The sequence below is a fragment of the Colletotrichum destructivum genome, chromosome 4 (genome assembly GCF_034447905.1).
Source record: "Colletotrichum destructivum chromosome 4, complete sequence".
In the NCBI taxonomy this organism is placed as follows: Eukaryota; Fungi; Ascomycota; class Sordariomycetes; order Glomerellales; family Glomerellaceae; genus Colletotrichum; species Colletotrichum destructivum.
Window position 1 is genome coordinate 2,301,552 of NC_085899.1, and position 20,428 is coordinate 2,321,979.

General features: G+C 55.6%; 3 protein-coding genes across 3 annotated transcripts; 1 reads left to right on the forward strand and 2 right to left on the reverse strand.

Moving 5' to 3' along the window:
- Window positions 1-1,228: 1,228 nt before the first annotated feature.
- On the reverse strand, window positions 1,229-4,819 carry CDEST_06589 (Putative T-complex 11 protein). Its single transcript, XM_062922748.1, has 2 exons — window positions 4,075-4,819; window positions 1,229-3,839 (listed from the first exon to the last, which is right to left on the reverse strand). The coding sequence occupies exon 2, from the start codon at window positions 3,627-3,629 to the stop codon at window positions 1,617-1,619; it is 2,013 nt and encodes a 670-aa protein (XP_062778799.1). The 5' UTR covers window positions 3,630-3,839; window positions 4,075-4,819; the 3' UTR covers window positions 1,229-1,616.
- Window positions 4,820-11,669: 6,850 nt separating this feature from the next.
- On the forward strand, window positions 11,670-14,742 carry CDEST_06590 (uncharacterized protein). Its single transcript, XM_062922749.1, has one exon. The coding sequence runs from the start codon at window positions 12,441-12,443 to the stop codon at window positions 12,972-12,974; it is 534 nt and encodes a 177-aa protein (XP_062778800.1). The 5' UTR covers window positions 11,670-12,440; the 3' UTR covers window positions 12,975-14,742.
- Window positions 14,743-16,107: 1,365 nt separating this feature from the next.
- Window positions 16,108-19,980, reverse strand: CDEST_06591 (Putative up-regulated during septation protein). The gene is made up of 3 exons (XM_062922750.1): window positions 19,372-19,980; window positions 16,663-19,314; window positions 16,108-16,595 (listed from the first exon to the last, which is right to left on the reverse strand). Exons 1-3 carry the CDS (start codon window positions 19,501-19,503, stop codon window positions 16,503-16,505), a joined length of 2,877 nt encoding a protein of 958 aa, XP_062778801.1. The 5' UTR covers window positions 19,504-19,980; the 3' UTR covers window positions 16,108-16,502.
- Between the last annotated feature and the right edge of the window lie 448 nt (window positions 19,981-20,428).

Below are 20,428 nucleotides of genomic sequence, written 5' to 3' on the forward strand. Positions count from 1 at the left end.
GATGGCCTCCCACAATCGTATAGTGAACTACTTTGAACTTGGAAAAACATCACTTCCTTCACGGCTGACCGTTCTTGGGACTGTGTATCAGTATGCTCCTGGATTCACTGCCAACTCTTCTCTCTCATGTACCCCAGGAGATATGCGATCGAGGTAGGCACGTGATCTTGGTGTTACTGGTCTAGAACTCGCAGTTCAGGATTATGCCTGCATACCAAAGCTATCTATGGTTAAGATCTGTAAATCTGACAGCTTGTCGGCGACATCATGCACTATTAGGTCTATTGATCACACTTAGTCATCCATTGGAAGCAACTTGAACCAAGAATGAGCCCGTCACCGAAGTACCATGAATGCAAGACATCCCTGATAAACAGCATGTAACAGAGTGAAGGTGGGAAACACAACGTTCGGAAGAGTCTTGGCCAACCTTCCTCTATGATCTAGTTGTGATAATATTAACCTGATTTGAAACATAGCCCCGTAGGTCTTCTCATCCTTCTTGACCTGCACATGCAAAAGCAAAAAGGAAGAAGAAAAACAAATGCAGAGAGATCAAATAGCCTGGTAGGCCTTTAGTCTCACCAGAGCCCAAGACATGGAAGCTAGCCCAGCCCCCGTCGCAATATCAAGACCAAGCTATTTTGCGCAGTTCTGCCCACCTTTCAATTCGTAGACAAAACAAGGTATCAGCAGGGTAACTACTGATCATTCCCTCATGGCACCTTTCCCCTGCCTCGACTCCGCATGGACATGCCGTAGGTGCTGGATGGTCATCTGGAGCTGCTCTCCTGGTTGCGCGTAGTTAGCTATTCATACTTTGGGACACAGCAGAACCCATGCAGCGAAAATAGTACCCAGTACTAACACCAGCGTCGTTCTCGCTTGGTCACCGCTTTCAAAATAAGAAAATAAAACAAGTCGCACAAATCTGTGGAATGTAATCCTCCATGCAACAGACGTACCCCTCCGTGATACTGATGCAGGAGAGTGACAAGGTGTCGAAAGTCGCCGGTTGGCTCGTTCATGTGGGATTGTGCCTTGCTCCTACCTCGTACGACAACGGCGTGATGTGCTTGGTCAATTGGAATGACGGTTGGAAGATCAGTAGGCAGGACAAACCAGGCGAGATTGCAAGCTTGCCTGGCTGCTGTAGGTAACAATGCAAGCAACCAACTCCGATTGGAGTCACGCATATTTCAAGTCGAACAGGAAGACAAGAAGTGATTGGCAATCGGACTCTTATTTTCTGTCTCTGCAATGCAAAAAAGAGAAAAGAGGAAAACAACTAAGCGTGCGCTATGTATCTGGATGTGACCGCCTCTCCATGCAACGCCTACCCAACTAGTCAACGCGGTGAAAAGCGCGAGCCTCATGCTTTGATTTCCCAAACACCGTCTAAAGTTCCATGAGCTACCACCCCCCATAACCTAAAAGAGTCTTGCGGAAAAAAAAGCCGAGAAATGCAAGATTAAAATACTGTAAAAAGGGGTATTTGTTGTTCGGCCAGAGATAATAGAGAAGCCCTCCTTGCTTGGGCGTACCAGGTTTGCTGGTCTTGCTGCCAGCATCGCCCTGATTGAAAACTGGTGTCTTGAAACCGACTGTTGCACGCCTTAGAACTGGTTCATTTCCATCAGAGTGTCGGCCTGTTCGTCCTCAGTGTACGCAAGGCCGGCAAATACTCTCCAGTGGAGGATGCCAAGATGGGCCAAGCGGGTCGCCATGTCTTCGATCCCGCCGTCGTCGCGGGACTCCCGGTTGTTGTCTGGAACAGAGCTCTCACGATCCGGGCTGCCACTCCATGACCGGCCGGAGCCGTGAGCGCGGCCGCCGGTAGCGACAGTGAAGAGACCAACTCCGGTCAAACCACGGTACTCTCGGACTCGCTTCTGGAGTTCCATGAGAAGCCTGTGGTGGAAGTGCTGCTCGACCTCCTGGAATAGAGGGCTGTTGATGTCGCATACGTGGGAGGCAAGCTTGGATTCGAAGACCGACAGCATATCGGCTGGGGCGTTGGTGAAGCGAAAGATCTGAAGCGCCATCGAAGGGGCGATGGATCCCCAGCGGGACTCGTGCCTGCGCGGCGGCGGTGAGGTGTGGAGGAGCGCGACGAGGGAGCTGTAGAGATCTCGGGCCTTGGTCAGGGACTCCATGGGATCAGAACCCTGCTGGGGAGGGAAAATAAGCGATGACCGCGGAGATGAGGTGGCAGAGTCGCCGGAGCTAAAGGCCAGACTCGAGGGGCGAGAAGGGGGCGTGTTGAAGTTGAAATCGGGTGTCATGGATATAGGACGGCTGCGGGGTTCATCGTCGAACTGAGGAAAGGAACTGGCGAAGAGCGGAGCATTGAACCGACCAACTCTCTCCAGGTCGTCGTACATGCGCATGCAGACTTCAAGATTGATGGCGTCTTGCATGTCGGCGCGGAGTTTGATGAACCTCTCCTCATCAAAGATGAATGTGTTGGGCAGTGCCTTTTCCGAGACCGACGGCAGGATCAAACGGGAGATGGCCTCGAAGAAGACCGACATGTCGCCGAAAGAGTGGGCGGCAACCGGCGACACAGAACCGGCATATCGCTGCTCAGCATCCCTATACCAAGCATTGGCCTGGGTGATGTCCAGCTTGTTGCCGTGGATCTTCTTCTCAAAGAACTTCCGCTCGAAGGGAATGGTTCCCTCGATGAGGATGGGCCGTAGACAGCGAATCTGGTGGTTCGCAACGTCGAGCTTCATGGCCTCCAACACACTAAGCAAGCTCTTCATGCCCTTGACGAGCTCGTCCACGTTGTTGGTCCTGTTGCCGTTGCTCAGCTGGGAGTACATCTGGTCCACCCACTCGTCGCGCATCGGAGCGCAATGTGACTTGAGCACCTTAGAAAGCCACAGGGCTAGCTTCTCCAAGTCGGCAATGCCTCTGTAGAACTGCTGCATCAGCAAGTCGACGTTGAGTCCCTCGTCCAGGTAGACTCTGTCCCTTTGGGGCACGAGAGTCTGTATGATTTCTTTAACCGCCTTCAACAGGGAAGGAAGACACCAATCGTCCTCCTGACTGTGTGCAGCGACGAAAACCGCCGGTTCCCTCACAAACTGAGCGAGCTGCTCCTGCAAAGTGTTCCAGAACAGATCGGCCTTGTGTTGTTTCCGCTTGCCCTTGTCGCCATCCAGATTAGGCCGGAAGTGCAGTTCGGGGTCAAAGTTGATATCGTGGCGTAACTTGGGGTTGTGCATTATTTTACACACGTCGAGCTCGCTCAAGGTCACCTTGGTCACTGGAGGCTCGATGGGGCGAGAGATCCGGGGAGCAGGTGCCTTGACCTCAGGCACAGTTCCAAAGTAGCTGTCTGATGGGGCGCTCGGGGTAGAAATAGTCGAGCTGTTGGATGACGCCCTCGCCATCATGGGCGCTGTGGGCGGTGTTGACGTGTTGGAAGGCGGGTTGAAGCCTCTGGGGGAGTCTTGTGACGATTGCTGGAACTGAGTCTTTGTCTCCTCTTGCTGCGTCTGCTTGCCTGTCTGGGGCTCGGTCTCCTGGATGGGTTCGTTGTCGGCGCTGGCCCGGGTTGATGTCGATAAATGCCGACGGTTGCTCTCTATGCCGCCACCAGCACCCTGTTCGCCCGCCATCGTGATCAAATTCAAGTTATTGGTTTGGGTAGGTGAAGATTCCTGCTCGAATGCCTCCCGGGTCGTCGAATTCTACGAGTCGCTCTAGAAGGATCTTGATATTGTCCGAAACTGGGTTCGAATCCAAAGGTTACACACTCGAGATCGGCGTTGAGACAAAATGTAAGGCCTGTGAAGTCAGAAAAGAGTGGTGTAGGCGTGGCTAGTGTTCTCCGAGAGAGCAAGTTAGCAAGAGTATATCTAGCCGGCAAGCGGCAAACAGGCTTCGGCGATTTCGTGAGACGATGAGGGTCTCGTGAGCAACACACGGGCGGGCGTATGCAGGTGCTGGCTTCCGAATTCCTGTGTGATGGACGCGGAGTGTGTTGAAGGGATGGGGGGCGGAGACTACGAGTCTGCGGCGGTCCGGGGATGGGTAAGCCCAAGTAGGCTTATGGCGACTTACAGAAAGGAAAGGTTGACTTGGGGTGGCGCGGAACGCAGCAGGTGAATGCAAGTGGTCGAGGACAAGCGTCACCGTTCTCAGTGCGGCCGAGGGATGTTTGCACAAGCAGTCGTCGGGCGGTCGAAAAGCGCAGCAAGGAGCGGCTGGACCATAGAAAGATCCCGGGATGTGTAGTGGGAGCGTGCTTGCTGCAGAGGCACAGCTGGGAAGCAAACAACGAGCGACCCAACACAAGACTGGAATCTCGTTGGTTGAAACAGACGGGAACCGCGAGCCCGAGGATGCGGTCAAGAGTAGGCGGTGATACGGTATGCGTCTTATGCGGTGATGGGCGTCCGTCTTCGTTGGTCGAGTGAGCGGTAGGAAGAGGAAAGGAGTGATGCAGTGGGAGTGGGAGAGGGAGAGGAAGCCGGCGAGAAGGTGAAAAGGGTAAAAGTCTATTGGAGGGCGAAGGAGGCAGGTTGTGGTTGTTGTTTAAAGGAGGAAAGCAACGACGGAGATTGCTCAGGGGTGTGTGGGCTATCCAGTGATAATGAGAGACCAGGAGACTGGGAGAGAAGGAGTGCACAGCAAAAGCCCAGAGAAGATATCCGTCTGTTAATTACAAATTGGGAAGGAAATTGCAAACGGAGAAGGAAGGAAGAGAGGAAGGGAAGGAGCCTCTAGTAAGTAGGGGACGTGGGAGAGGCGGAGACAAATACGGTCGGTCGGTCAATGGTGTACGGAGTGGTACGGTCAGGTCAGGCCCCAGCCCGGGTTAAGATCAGGTCTGGTCAGGTCAGTGCAGTATGCAGGCCGGGGAAGGGATGGTAGTAGAGAGGGAAAAATAAAATAAGATAAAATAAAAAAGGAGACAGTGAGAGAGAAAGCGTGTGTGAGAGAGAAAGAGATGGTACGTGTGAGCGCCAGGAAGGACTGGAGCGTGTGTTAAAGCTAAACAACAATATTAAGATGGTATGGTATGGGGAGGGCAACAGGTGGCAGGTACTGTAAGGAAGGTACATCTACTACCTGCCAGGTTTGGAGGTATACCAGGTATTCTGTACAGAACAACCAAGGTACGTACCTGGTCGCAGGTTGCCATGTAGGTAGGCCCATCCGTCCAATGCAAGTATGGGAAAGGTACAGAGTAGCGTCTTAAACAACCAAAGAAAAAGGGAAAGGAAAAAAAGGAACAAGGTCGCTAGTCGTCGGCAGATGGGTGGAGAGATACATGGGCTTGGCTCGCCCCAACCCGACCGACGAGTGCCTGACCCTCTCAACCCTACATTACTCTACTGCAAAGTAGCGTACGATGTACAGTGGGTGTCGGGTGTCTGGTGTCTGGTGTCGACACACACTAAATTTGTTGTGACGGCCTTCCCCCCCTTTGCCTCCCTCGGCCCTTGAGATGTGGGATTGAGTGTGTGGGTGAAGTGAGGCAAGGAACCTAGGAAGGTATGGATACAATGTCTGCATGGTCTCCACCGGTGACGGAGGGCTGCAAAGTACGTATCCCGGTGCCGGGCCTAGGAACTAGGGGGGACTTATATGCGCTTGGATGGGTTGGGTGAGGGCGAAATTGCTGGTAATGCACACTCTTCAATGCACTTCGGCGAGCAGTGCCATGGGATGAGTGCCAGAGTGCCAGAGGTGGGCACTGTATCGTCGTCTTTCACCCACACTATCCAGGAATTCGCACACACTCCGAGCTTCATATCCTAATATCCTAGCGTCAGCACCCACTGAGCATTCCAATCACTCGACCGGCGCCCCCTTCCCCCCCGGTCCCCCCTTTGGGACTGACTGCCACTCACCATTTCGCTGAGAGACATTGGTGGTGTGGCAGGAGGAGCAGCAGGATGAACGCTGATGATGGTCGTTGTGGTGTCGTTAGTGCGTGAGTCCAAGGCAGGGGGTACCCCTTTCGTACCTTGCTGCTGGATATGAGGCGAGAATGGGACGCCGCCGATACATCTCGCCGACACATACCATGCGACAACCATCAACATGCCATACCATGCCAGGCCTCCCCTTCTTCTCCTTCCCTCGCATCACACAACACCGTATCCCTTCCGGATCTCGTCCGTGGTGTCTGCCACCTTGCCAAAAACCCTTTACCAGGCACGACACGCCTCGTCAACGCCTCATGCTCGTAGTCCCCATCACTCCGTCCCGCCACGGCGTTCTAGGCAACTTTAGCGCCTCGTCCTCGGGTTGTCCCTTTGTGAAGACGTGCCCCCGTCCCTTATAGCATGGGGCAAGCCATGGCTGCCGCCATTGACAATACCGCCCATGGTTCGAGCGCCGGCATACCTAGCTGGACAAGCAGCGGCATGAGCGGCAGCATCAGAGCAGAACAACGGGCATCCGCCCTTGGCAAGTCATCGTCCTCCTTCCTCAGTGACTCCTTGTCAAGCAAGACACGATGCATGCGAAAATTGCCATCCGCTCATACGCGTTGTTGTCTTTAGCAAAGTGGCACCGGGGGCGTGTCGACACAAGAATCGGGGCCCAAAAAGCTCCTTTGCCATTTGCCATCTGTGGCATCGCGAACGGCGAAGGTGAGGCAGTGGTGGCAGGCCTTGCCATTTGCCATTTGCCATTTGACATAGCCAATCCCGTACACCATTAGGGGAACTTGGAGTTCGCTACCACTCGTACCAACCCACCAATACGGCGGCGACACCACCAGACAGGGCCACTGAGGCGAAAAGATTATCCATGCTGCCATGCTGCCATGCCCCATACTACGCCATGCCATGCCACGCTGGGGGCGATTGGCACACAGGCCATCCTGGCTCGAGGGGGGGGGGGGGGGGGGTGGATGAACAACTCGTTTGGCATCCATACTTCAGTCTCCTTAAGTAGTAATCGTGGTCCTGGTTCACCACTCGGGCCTGTCCCTGCCGGTTGGAGGCACTCGAGAGAACCGCGACCCATGCGCCTGTCGTTGTTCTCGAAGAACGGAACGCAAAATGTGAGTATACCTTACGGGACACGCCTGCCAACCTCCCTTCCCTGCCTGCCTCCCCTGAGTTCCTTAACGCTTCTCCCCAGAATAGCTGACGGGGAAGAAAGGGTGGCGCCGGGCAGGCCAGGCCCGTCGAGAGTCGTTGGAGCGACCAACATGTTCCAAAACACCAGATTCTTCCTGTCCCATGGGATAGTGTATCCGATCCAACTTATCCGGACCCCAAGGGCGAGGAGCAGTTATGCAGTAGGCGGCTAGTAGCTCTGGGAAGGATTGAAAGAACAGAGACGGGTCGAATCGTTGGCGGGCGCGCTCCGCCTCCGGTTGGCAAAGGAGACAGGACGCAGGGGCTGCATCATTTCAGGAGGCTTACCTTGGGCTAGACCTTTGACTGACATGACAAGAAGGGAATTGTGCAGCGAGACGAAGCAACTAGAAGCTGGAGGCGAGAAGAGGCAAGGTAGATGAATCGTCGGGCGTATACGCCGGCGTGTGCGGCAGAAAGGCTGTCAAGAGGCGGCGCGGACGGCGAGTCAACAACATTCGTATTACTACCGGCCAGCGGTAACATGCCCCATTTCCGGTGGTCGCTGCGGTATGGATGGCTCGGGATGGATGGATGGATTAGCAGGAGCGAACAGGCGCCTCCAAACTGCAACAGCAGCGGCGGAGGCGGCGGCGGCGACGACGGCGGCCACAAAAGAGCGAAACTCGCTTCGTCGACAAGGCCAAGGTCACGTTGAGCTCCCCTCTCCCGCTCGTGTGTTTCATTGTCGTGGCGGCCGTGATGCGTGTCTTGCGAGAAACAGTGCAACGCGGTGAGAAGCCGAGCGACGGTAGGTCAAAACACTTTCCGCTTGTGCGTCCGTCCGCACACCGGGCTTGCTTCGGCCATCCGCTTCATAGGTAGGTAGGCAGAGGAGGGAGTTGTGCATGTACGGGTGAATAGTGCCATCGACAAGTAGGGACGGTGGCAGAAACTCAAGGAGACAAGATGAGTAGAATGCGCCCCCTTTCTGTCAAAACAGACTATCCGTACAGTCCTTGTATCCCTCCTACCCATCCATCCACCCACCCACAAGATGCAATGTGTCCGAGCGACAGGTAATGTCTCTCATGGCGATAGGGGGTCGGTCAGCACTCAAGAGGAGGAACATCACGACTCCCAACCCAAACGGAGGAGGGGGAAAACAAAGGGGAGCAGATCGCCCAGAACAAGGGGCAGAAGTAGGCATCGGAGGAATAACAAGGTCGAGAAAAGAAAGGAGACTCAGAAATAACACGGACGACCAGGATGGAAAAAGGCAATGAGGAGCGGCAAGGGCCAGTTGAGACAACCCAGCAATCCGCGCCGTCGGTAATAGCCATCTTTACGGTTCACGGGGAGAGAGTGAGAGGAGCGGGGTGCCTGGCGCCTGGTGCCTGGCCATTGGGGGGACTGGGAGCGAGCGGCAGGGGGGATCCCTTGCAAGCTCCCAGGTCCCTGGAGTCTTGGATTGGCACGTTGGAGCGTCGCCAGTCGGAGGGGTGCCAGTAACTGAGAAGGCTGGGGTTCTGGGCACTCGCTACGCGCACCTGACACCCTGCCTGAATTACCCATCCTTTGGATATGGATACCGAAGGTGAGAGAGAAGGGAAGGCAAGGTGAGGGGCTCGTTGTCTCTTGCAGTTTGCGACACCGCAGTTGCTCATGACCGCGCTCTACCTACTGCTGTCGCTAGTGGGAATTAGTTAGATCCAGTAAGAGATGAAGTCTGGCTTGACGCTGCTCCTTCTCCTCCTCATCATCCTGCAACAAAAGCAAGCCGCCACCTTCATATCAATACGACGGCCGATCAAGCACCGTGACATAGCCACGGCTTGGACGCTGGAGACTGGACGCTGGAGACTGAAGACCGGAGTTTGCCATTTTGGATGAACAGGGCCGGAATTCAACCAGGGAGGACGGGAACTACCTGGAAGAAACAAAACCAATACCCCTTCTGCCTCCCTTCCCCAAGGCTTATGGCCGGGCAAAATTCAATGTTGGCGGGGCACAGATGAGACGTCTATCACCAGCCTATCGAGTCCTCCAGAAGCAATGACGCTTCATCCATCACGTTCATGTTGATGCGTCCAAGACAAGCGCGACTCGCAACATGTACCAGCCCGAATGAGAGTCTGGCCTTTGTTGGACCTCGCCATTCCTCGTCCCCCGTCCCTGCAGTAAATCTGCGTCAAACGAGATACCCGTACGGATTCACCACCTCCTGCCAGTACCTTGTCCCAACTTTCAAGCGAGCCCCTGCGGCCGGCCTTGGACGTCTTCAAATCAATTTTCGGAGCCGGGCAGCCACCTTAGGGCGTGCGCATCCAATGAGGCGTTTTCGTCGGATGAGTGAACGTCACTTCCACACGTGCCTTCCCACCGAAGGTACCTATCAGCCTATCTACCTATATCTGATCATTAGGTATGGCATACCAGTGGATATGCGAGCAACAAGGTAGGCGGACAGTAACGCAGCAATCCACTGTGCTTTTCTTCACCTCAGCTGGCCCTGGGACTCGTGCTCCCTTCGCTCACTCTCACATGCTGCACCTGCTCTCGCCTCGAAGGATGAAGGAAGGCACTTACCCACTTGATCGGCTGGCAGAGCCCCGTACGGTGAACCCCCCACAAGACTTGAATCACGCTGGGCCGTCGGCGTGGCTAGAACGGTCCAGGACCAATACGGAATGCCCTCTGTCAGCACCTCCCGTCCCGCGTCTTTTGCTATTTACAGCTACTTGCACCAAATACACTGACACAAAGGGTTGCTCGCCCATGTCGGAAACCCGGACTCCGTTTGACTCCACTTCTCTTCCCATTATCATCCCTCCCCTCTACCTTACCTCAGCTACCTCACTTGGAAGGAACACACTACACTAATACGACGCATCACACGAACGGCTAGGACAGGCCGCAGGACTCTCCCCCTGACTTCGAAGGCAAAAGAGCCATCAACCATCCCGCGAGGCGGAACCCCAGCGCCATGAGGCAAGTTGGCAACATCTAAAAGAGGGAAGGAGGCAGGCAACCGAGAGAGCCCGTTCCCCTTCCCGCGCCCATTCAGATTGGATCCGTGTAGACGTGATCCACGATCCACCAGTCCTCGTCCACTCTCCCACTTCAGATGCGACCAACCCAGCCATCAACAAATCACCCTGCTGATCGCCCCTCGTAATCAATCGTCTCACTTCGCCTCGGACCTTTCGCCATCTCCTCCTCTTCACGCATCGCATGCATACCGGTACATCCCGACCTTTCCTCGCCGCCCATACGAGACGCTGTCCGAGATGTATCTAATCACTTCTCACATAAACCGAGCATGTCATGTTGCATCCAGCGCTGCCGATGGATGCAAGATCGGAACCGGTCGTGACGCTCGTCAGGGCAAGGACAATCGGTCGCAGCAATTGGGGCAAAAACGACGGACACGGTCTTCGTACCACCGCCCTGCATTGTTCGCACTCTCATTACCTGCTTCCGAGTTCTTGGCTCCCTACGATGACATGGTGACAGGCCGCCGCCGCCGCTCTACACCGTCCTTCTTTCATCTTCGGGAGTAGGCCAAAGAATCGCGGACAGAAATTGATCACCAAGCCGCTGGTCGGACCTCTCTCTCGGCTTCCATCTCGACCGTGGGTTGGTGTGGTGTGGTGTGTGGTGTGTGGCTGCTGATCAGCCCGTTCTTGGGTGCAAACTGCCGAGATATCGGAGCCAGTGGGAAAGTGGCCGACGACGACTAAGCCAACGCCTCACTGATCGTCCGATGCCGCTTCTGCTTCTGCTTTGACTTAGGCCCCGACGGTGCTTGGAAACATGTACGACTGGCCTCTTTCACGCCCCGGGCACCCGTCACTTGATCTAAACGCCAGCGGCGCACGGCATATAATAATTTCCAAAAGTTTCGAGACGCCGGCGAGCGCCCGATCCTCAGACCTGCACGCTTCATGACCATGCCGGTACGGATATGCCCCATGCACGAGTAATGAATGGTGCACGCCCGCCCCCTTGCTCCCCCCTCGTTACGCTCTCTCTTTCCTACGACCCCACCGTAGCTCTGCATCGGGGGATGAACAAGACGAACGGGTGCCGGCGGGGAAGAAGATTCGACTAGAGAAGCGCCAGGTTGACAATGACGAAAGTCGATAACCGTCGCAAGCTTCTGGGCTTCCAAGTTACATGCACAAGAATGGATGTATGAATGGGGCGCTGATGAGCTGGGATCATCTCTTCTTTTCCTAAACGCCCACCATGACCTCCCGGGGAATCAGCTCTGCATCTAAAATTGCCTCTCGTTGACTCTTGCCAGAACCACCACCCATCCCACACGTAGTGCTGCGGCACGAGTCAATCAATTTCTGACGTATACACTCGACAATATTTTGTCTCCCCTTCTGAAAAATGGCCGTGTGCGTGCGAAGCTACGCGTCAATCCCAGCGCCTCGGCAACGGCGAACCCTCCATCCCTTCTGCCTCGCCTCGCCATGTGGTTGATGGAGCGTGCCAGGGGTCCGTAGACCGGGAACCGCGGCAGCTTACCTGCGAGGGCTACCCTCGCACGACTGCTGCTGAGAATGAGGCTGCACGGCTCACACCACCAAAGCAAGCCGCCAGTTTTAACGGGCCAACATCTGCTTGTCATCCGTCGACTTGTCGGCATCCGTTCCTCTCTGGTCCTCCGGTGCCACACTTGCGACCGATGCGAGGTGTTAAATACATACATACTCTAGATTCTAGTTGCGCCGAGGATACCACCACAAGGTGAAAGAAAATCCGCCCCCGCCAAGCAATGCACCGCAGCACCGGCTTCAGGGATTGATTGACACGATGTAGTCGCGTAGGCCACACTCCACTCAGTCAGACTCAATTTCTTTTCGGCCGGGACAAGGAAGCGTCCATGGACCATGAATGGTGAGAGAGATAGTCGTTTACCTGCCATGCCGCCTCTTAACCCTACCACCTTCCGCCGCATCGCCGGGATCGAACGACGCTCTAAGTAGGTTCAGGCACTATCCGGCAACAGCAACCCTGTTCGAAGCGTGAGAGTGAGAGTGCTACCATCACGCACGTATCCTCCCATCAATCAACCTAGCAAATCGACAAAGCCGTCGAGCAGTAGGCTTGGCAGATCCCACGGTGCCAGCAACGCCAGCAATGCAACACAATTGGCTTGTTCGTCGGTCCTTCCGGGGAGACCCAACACCATCATATTGGCATGCATCAAGGCTCTTTGATGATGGGACGAGAGGGCAAACTCCTCCATCTGCAATACATTGCCGGTAACTCGTCCTGGCTCGCCGACAACAGCACAGCACGAAAGGCTAAGCGTTTGCAACACATAGCGCAAACCAGTTGCGAGCGTGTCGCAGTACGTCTCGTGCGACAGCCATGCGTGCTGCTGGCCTTGCACAACCACCACCACCACCACCTTTTTGCCCGACGCATCCTGCTTCAGGTCTTCCCAAACGGTCCACACCAAAGGCTTTCAAACGACATCGCCGCATGGCATCGTCTAAGCGGCGCTCTGGCGACAATATAAGAGGGACGGAGCAAGTCCATGACTCGGTCCGCTTCCCAGAGCATACAACGAGCTCCGACCACTGTGGATTCGGTGGCCTTGTGGACGCTTTTTGTGCGGCCTCTTCGCCTCAGACGATCGGCAAGTATGTCGCCTTCGGTGTCCTTGAACGGGGGGGCATGACGGCGCAGCGGAGAGACATCATCACAATGAATGCTGCAACCCGCCAGCCACTACAGGTTGCGGTAAAGTCTTTTTTCTTTTCTTTTCTTTCTTCGATGGGCTCCGACGATGTTTTCGCCCACGACTCAACGCAGCGCAACTCAACCCAACCCGAAACGGTCTGGTCCGCTTGCTTTTGGGCCCGTCTCGATGCCGGACTTGGGAATTGGAAATGGGGATGAATGGGATCGAGAGTCAACAGCGAGGCTAACAACGCAGCAAAGCTGTGGCACAAGCTGATTGATGGCAGCTCGACTCGGCCATGCGCAAGCCGCCCGATGCTGCCCAATGCTTTGGGATTGACCGTCTCCGATCTGTCGTTGGACCACGTTTAGGAATGGCTGCGTGCGTCCATGGTCCAGCAGAAGACGCAGGACACAGGGCATCCGTCGGCAACCACTCAGTCTGTTTGAGCCCTCTCCAAGCAGACAGCTGTGACGAGTCGGACGTACACAAGCACACCCACACCACACAGAGCTCGTACAGTATTCGTACAGATCCATGTTGCTGACTCTGTTGCCCTCGCTCTCGACGAGAAGGCCCCCCCCCCCCCCCCCCCCCCTTTTGCTGGGACAATGTCCGAACCGTGCTTGTGTGCCCACCCGGGCCATTCCCGAAGCGCGCCTGTCCTCCGTGCCCGGTCGTGGTCTCGTCTTCTCGACGGCCCTGCCCCAGTGTCTTGCCTAAGTAGGGCCTTGCCCACTTGCGAGCGCGCCAACGTTCCAGCATCAACCGTTTCAAATCACATCACTGCGGTATCTGGGCCGAGCTTGTGGCACCTCCTCTTTTACCCGTCTTTTCCGTGTCTTCTAGAAGGCCACGAGGCCCAACCTCCCCCTGGCGAAGAAGCCTCTCAGACTTCTTTACGCCGTTCTTGAGCCAGCCAGCATCGGCGACTCCGCCATTGTGGGCAGTGGTGGTGGTGATGATGATGGTGCATGGGTCGGTCGGTCGTCTCCATCTTTTCGTTGCCGAGTGGCATCTGCATCAGGCTCTTCCCCCCCTTTTTCTTCTTTTCACTTCTTTCTTTCCGCCCTTCGAAGCCATACGGGATCCGTCGTCCGTAGTGTCACTGCTGAGGGTCGTCGCCAGCAATGAGTATGAGCGCCCCCTCGCTCTCAAAGCGACACGACAGAGGGTTCTTTTCTTGGCCCGATCTTGGATTCCGACAAATCCCACCAAGATATTTACCTAGACATAGTCGGTATTTACATGGAGCCAGGCCTTCGCGAGTCGATACAAGCCATGATCACGTTTCTTCAGCCGCATAGCTCGCTTGCTGACATGCGTGTTTCACTAGGGGTGATTGAACCCATGGATTTAGAACTAACGAGACGGCAACTCCCACTGTGGTGGTGTGTGCGGACGTCGGACGACAACACAAATGGTAAGCATTCCGCGCCGCAGCCGCTCTGCCCAAACGACCAAACCATGCCTACAACACTACTCATGCATGATGTCGCAGTTGTTGTTGTTATCGCCCCTGGTACTACCAGATTACATGACAACTGCCACCATTACCACTATTTTGCGGGACGTGTATTCCACTTGCCCGCCCCTCATCATGGAGCAGCCACTCTGAGTCCAGCACTGGGTTGCCACCACCTACCGATGGCTTATGGGTACAACTTTACATGTAACCCCTGAAAGTCCAACAGTCCAACAAGAGCGCAGGGAGCAGAGACACAGAGTCAAGTTCTCAATCCCCCAAGTGGGCGGTGCTTGCAGGCCTCCTGCTGCCCTTCGGTGCTCGTGGCCCCCCTGGTTTGCGCTACTCAAGCCGTGGCTCCAATCAAATATTGTCAGGCGTCCGGTTTGGGCCAGTGGCCCCCGTCGCTCTACGTAGTTTGGGAAATAAAGCGGAATCCAGCGCCCAAGTGGACAATGAAGATCGGCAACACCATTGCCTCTCTCCACAAAGTTCGACACCAAAGCGGCGTGGAAACTGGAGGGGAAAAAAAGACCACATTGAAGAGGAAGAATAAAATTAAAACAGTTTGCAAGAGGCTCCTTTTCGATAGAGACACCGTCACTCGGTCAAGGCTTGATTTAGCTTGTTGAAGTCAAAGAGACAAAGGAAACCATGCGTCGGACGTCAGACACCCGGCCTAGCCCTTGTGTTTGTCTGGTTGACCAAGTCGCTTGGTTGTCGACTGGGCCGTTTCTTTGCCTTTACCAACCTTGCACCCCTCCCCTCCCCTTCCCATTTCGTTCGCGGAAAATGGAACACCCTTCAAGATAGGCGCAATCTGGGCCTTGTCGAGAACCGCGCAGATCCCATGAGACCATCTCAGCAGTCATCCCACCCGCGCTGAACTCTCGCCCTGTTTTCTCTTCCAGTAAGCTAATGCTTGCTTGCTCTCAGCATCTATGAGGGGCGGGGAAGTGTTGATGCGAGGATCAACAACGGTCTGCGGCCTCGGGTTTCTGTTCAGGGCTTCTTCGAACGGCAAATTCGCCGCCACGATTATGCTTCGCTTTGAGCCAAGAAGTCAAAAGGCCCCAGCACGAGGGCTAAATGAGCAATTCTGAACCAAGTCATGCCCGTCGCCCAGCTACGGAAGGGCTCTCCCCACGTTGGATGTCACCCAGCAGGCAGGGCTGGGTTCTGGTCTGAATTGTCCTCATCTTAGAAGAAAGACTTCTGGATGTCACCCTTCCGTCTGATGAGAAGAAACACGGATGAGCCGAAGGCTGGTATTTCTCTGTTGAGAGGGGGGGTGGTTTCATTTCAGCGGCAGGTCACGATGCCACCCATCAAATGCCGACATCGTCTCTGGATACGATGCGGCGGCGAGACGTCCACAGAGGAGCCCGTCGCGCTGTGGGGGATGGATACCAACTCGAGGAACCCCCCCCCCCCCCCTCTCTCTCGTTCTGTCAAGAATGTTGTCCCCTTGACCCCCCCCCGAACCCCGACCAAAATGAAGCCGTTGCGCTTCGTTCTCGCGAATTTCATCCCATAGCCCCAGAGGGAACAGGCTTTCCCCAAGCCCCCCCCCCCCCCCTAACCTTCAAACTCATGACCGTGACGACCGTCAAACGCGCGCCGGTTGCCTATGGTTTCTAGCCGGTGGCAACGTCATCCGCCGACAGCGGCAGGTTGCCGGTTCACTCAACGTCGATGCTCACCATCGACGGCCTCCTGGGCTGGGCATGAAGACTCGGACGGAGATAGAAATCGCTCGGCAAGCTTTACAAAGCGTGCGGCATCATCGAAAGGTACAATTACAAGATTCGATTCCCACCGACCTATCTATCTCCTTCTTGTCCTCCCCTTTATACTCCCTTGTGGTATCAAAAAAAAAAAAAAGGAACCAATAGTAGCAAGAGGAACGACTACAACCACAAAAACGGCCTGATGTAATACAAAAATGGGCTCGACGGTGGTGAGGCAACACCCGGTAAATGCTATTTGGGTGGCGGTAGTGGTAATACGAATAATAGTAGTGGTGTCCAAGCCAGAAAGGCTTTGTACGAAAACAAACATGTCTCGACCTCCCTTTTCTATAATCCCGCTATGCAAAAAAAGAAGAAAAAAGGTGGTAACCAAGAAACGAAGCAACGCAGTGGTGTCCGTACTAGTACATGATATAGGATTGGGTCGATTCACAGATGTCCCGCACGACGGCGGGGGAAAGTGAGGTGCTGCAGGTCGAGGGCGGGTAGTCGAATCACTGTGCGTATGGGTTCGTCGTCGGTGTCCAGCTTCACCGCGGGCTCAGGGGACTCCGTCCAGGGCCCTGGGACTTCCTGATCTTCTGCAGCTCCTCTTCGAGCCTTCTCCTCTTGCCTTGCTCCTCCTGTGCACACGCTAGTTAGCACCATGCCGGCACGAGACCACGAGACGCCAAAGTGTCGTTGACTTACCCTGAGATCCTCCTGAAACTTCTTCCTCTCCTCTCTCATCGTGGCGCGGAACTGCTCGCTGAGCATCGACGCCCCGGCACCACGGACGCCGGTGCCGGGAGTCACCTTTAGCCGCTCGTTGTCGAGCTCCTCCTGCAGCTTGGACATCTTGGCCCGTGAGTTGTTGACCTCGGCGTCCAGCTGGTCCCGGAGCGAGCCGATCTCACCCTCGAGACTCGACTTGACGGCGAGCGCGTCGTCGAGCTTACTCTCGACCTCAAACTTCTCCCGTTCGGCGTTGATCGTCTCGGCCGTGATATTCTCCAGTTCCTTGAGCGTCGAGCCAAGCTCCTCCTTGAGCCGGTCCACCTCAGCCTTGAGCTGTGTGACCTCGACGGTGCTCTTAACCGCCGCGGCCTGGTTGGCCCTCTCCTTACGGGAACCGTACGCGCCGTCCAGCTCGGCTTGTGCGATGGTCAGCTCCGTCTTCAGCTCGACAATCATCATGTTAAACCGGTCCAGTTCCTCCTCCTTCTCCTTGACCTCCTTGTCCTTGGCGGTGGCCTCTTGCTGCTTCTCGACTGCAGCCTTCTCCGCCCCCGCCAGCCTAGCCGTCAGCAGCGCGACTTCCTCATTGGCCTTGCTCAGCTTGTCGTTCATCTCTTGGACATTTGTGTTGAGGCTCGCCAGCGTCGTTTGCGCCTCTCTGGTGCTCGCTTCCAGAGATGCGATCTTGGCGTCGCGTTCCTTGATGTCATCCTGCGTCCTGGCAGCGCTGGACTGGTTGGCCATGCGCGTGATCGACGCCGTCTCCGCCTCCCTTTGGGCCTTGACGAGCTTCTCCTGGGTCTCAGCCACTTCTTCCTCGGACCGTTCGAGCAGCGACCTAAGCTGGTCCAGCTGGTCCTGTTTGAGCGTCAACTCGAGAATCTTCTCTTCCTCGGCCCGCATTTGCGCGGCTCGGAGCTGGTCGAGCTGGTCTTGCTTCGCCCTTAGTTCCTCGTCTTTCTGCGAGTCTGACTTGTTGTTCAGCTCGCGCTGCTGCTTGATCTGACGCTTCAAGACCGATTTCTGCTCCTTTAGACTAGTGGCCTGGCTGTAGAGCCACTGCACCTTGGTCGAGAACGCGGACAGCGAGTATGGCTCCGAGGTGTCAACAGCCTCATCGCCTGACATGTCGTCGTCGTTCTCCGACACGCCCTGCTCCAGCCGCGTACGGCGACGGTCTGCCTTTTGTTTTTGGATGCTTGCGAAGCCCGTCTGGATGATATCCCACAAGCCCATCAGCACAGCCTCGACCTGCTCGTCATCTTGCTTCTTCACAGTCGACTTGATGGCTATCTTCTTCATTTCCTCGTCCACAACAGAGAGGGCACGCTGAAGCCAGTCGAACTGGTCGTCAAGACCGGAGTCAGGAACCTTAGGATAGCTTGGGTCAACTGCGACGAGGATGTCTCGTAGTTGCTGGTTCAGGCCTTCGACGCGGCTCTCAGCCTGCGAAAGGGCGACTGACGCTTGGGCTGCGGCGGCCTCCGCTTCTTGGAGACGGCCAGAAGACTGTCCTAGAAGCTCTTGCTCCTGGCGCACTGCCGACAAGCTCGCCTCAAGGTATTCGACCTGGCTGCCTAGGGTCGCGCCAGGCTCGGCTCGCCCATCCGCAGATGCTGAAGGAGGCTCACGGTAACCCCCGTTCTTTGTAGGATTAAAATTTACAATTACGCCTCGCAGCGAGTTGTTGAATGTCGTTAGTTTCTGCTCCGTATCAGAGACGGACTGTAATCGTTGTGCATTCTCTTTCTTGAGAGAATCGATCTCGCCGCTCAAGGCATCGGTCTGCGCTTGGAGCTGGGCATTCTCCTCTCGCAGACTGATTAACGCGTCGGCTTGCGCACGCAATTTGGCGTTTTCCTCCCTTAGCTTTTCAACATCTTGCCTCAGTTTCTGAGCATCTTCTTGCAGCTTTTCGTTCTCGTCTCGCAGCTGAGTACCCTGCTCTCGACTTGGCGCCTTGGGTGGGATGTTGAGCGGGTTGACTTTCGGTTGTCCGCGAGACAAGCGTGCATCGTTGAAGTCCTGGTACAGACCGCCCTCGTCGAAGGAGTCGTCGCCTACTGGTTCCAAGCTATTTCGGCCGTTCGAATAGGTGTACAGACTCTCTGGGCTTCCTGGAATTCCATTCATCAGTTGCACGGGAAACTGATTCGCTGGCTTCTTGGAAGCCTTGTGCGTCAGCTGGAGGATGCCGGCTGTGTGCTCCAGCAAACGCCTTTGCGATTCCACGAAGCGCTGCTCGAGAGCCCGTAGGTCGTTCGTCAGCTCTTCGACGAGTTTCTCACTCGCCCGTCGCTCTACCTCGGCCTCACGCAAGGATTCCACCATGCTGTTGCGGTTACTGCCCAACAAACTCCTCCTCTTGGCGGCCTCGGGCTGCGAATACAGCTTGGCCATGGAAACGGCGGCATCTCGATACTTGGTCTGGATGGCCAGGTTCGCTCGTGTTTGCTCAACCCGTAATGCCAACGACTGTATCTGTTTTTTGAGCCCATCCACCTCTTCCTGAGACAGTATTTGGTATTGTTTGCTGTCCGTCAGCGCCGTTTCTGTCAGCAGATGGACTTGAATCGGGTCCTTGAGGTCGACCAGGGCGGAGCTCGGCGGCAAGGTCCTGCTTGTCTACAGGTTGTTAGATACACCTACGCGATACCGACTAGGCCGACGGAGACTACTGACTGGATCAACACGTAGTGGCGCCTTTTCCAGAGTATCCATGATGTCTCTCCTGAGGCCATCCCCTCCCAGTGACCTCCCTCCAGGGCCAGCGGCCCGGGGCGGTGAGGGCCTCCCCGGGGAATACCCGTTCATGATCTTGGATCGGTTCGGTAACAAGGGCGGATACTCGTCAAATCATTATATTACAGGGGTTTCGTAGAATCGTAGGTAGGCTAGGTTGCTGCCGCCGCGGCAGTAGGAAGCATGCAGCTATTCGTACACACGTTTCGAATGGGATGGATGTTGGAGCGATCGCACAGCACTGCGCAGGAAAAGACAAAGGGTGACTGGTGGCTGGCGCGTGGGATTTGTGCCGAAGCCCTCTTTGGTGTGGAAGCGGAAAGCGGGAAGCAAGGGGGGGGAAGGGAGGTTTCGCCGTTGCGGGATCGAAGTCGCTATCGTCGTGGAGACAAACGGGGGGGACGGACGGACGGACGAGTCGGGAAGTCTTCGGGACGGGTTCAGCAGCAACGACTTCGCGATGGGCAAACGAGGGGGGAGGTTGAGGATACCTCAGGGAAAAGAGTGTATCCCCCCCAGCGAGGCAGATAGACTCATGCTTTCGCCAAGGGTGGAACGGCGGGTGTGCAAAAGCGGTTGGTTGCGAGGCTGTTAGTTTGCCGTCCCAAAAACTGAGTTGGGTGACCTGTCGCACCGGGTGGTGGCAGTCTGGCAGTCTGGCAGACACATTTGGCACCACCACAACACATGCGCAAGCGTCTATTCCCCCCCCGCCCCCTTGCAGGCCGTTCGCAATTAGCAATGCTTCACAGCTCTCACTTTTGGGGGGTCTCTTGCGCTAAGCTTATTGGGTTCGTCTCTTGCCTGACAAGCCCAGTTCCTTGCATTGTTGCCGCCACGCTATTGGCAGACAGCTCCGCTACTCAATGATACGTACCTACCTTGCTACATAGCACACTGTGGCTGATGGCGTTAAGAGAGTCAGCGGGCTCTGGATTGTGGTTTTTCAGTTCGAAACCTGCCGACTAACTTTTTGAGGCACAGTAGGCACATACAA

Coding starts and splice junctions, on each gene's coding strand:
- CDEST_06590 (XM_062922749.1), top strand. CDS start 12,441: ATGCGTGCTGCTGGCCTTGCACAACCACCACCACCACCACCTTTTTGC.
- CDEST_06591 (XM_062922750.1), bottom strand. CDS start 19,503: ATGAACGGGTATTCCCCGGGGAGGCCCTCACCGCCCCGGGCCGCTGGC. Junction 19,315..19,371: donor CGCCACTACGTGTTGATCCA/GTCAGTAGTCTC, acceptor AACAACCTGTAG/ACAAGCAGGACCTTGCCGCC. Junction 16,596..16,662: donor AGTTTCAGGAGGATCTCAGG/GTAAGTCAACGA, acceptor GCGTGTGCACAG/GAGGAGCAAGGCAAGAGGAG.
- CDEST_06589 (XM_062922748.1), bottom strand. CDS start 3,629: ATGGCGGGCGAACAGGGTGCTGGTGGCGGCATAGAGAGCAACCGTCGG.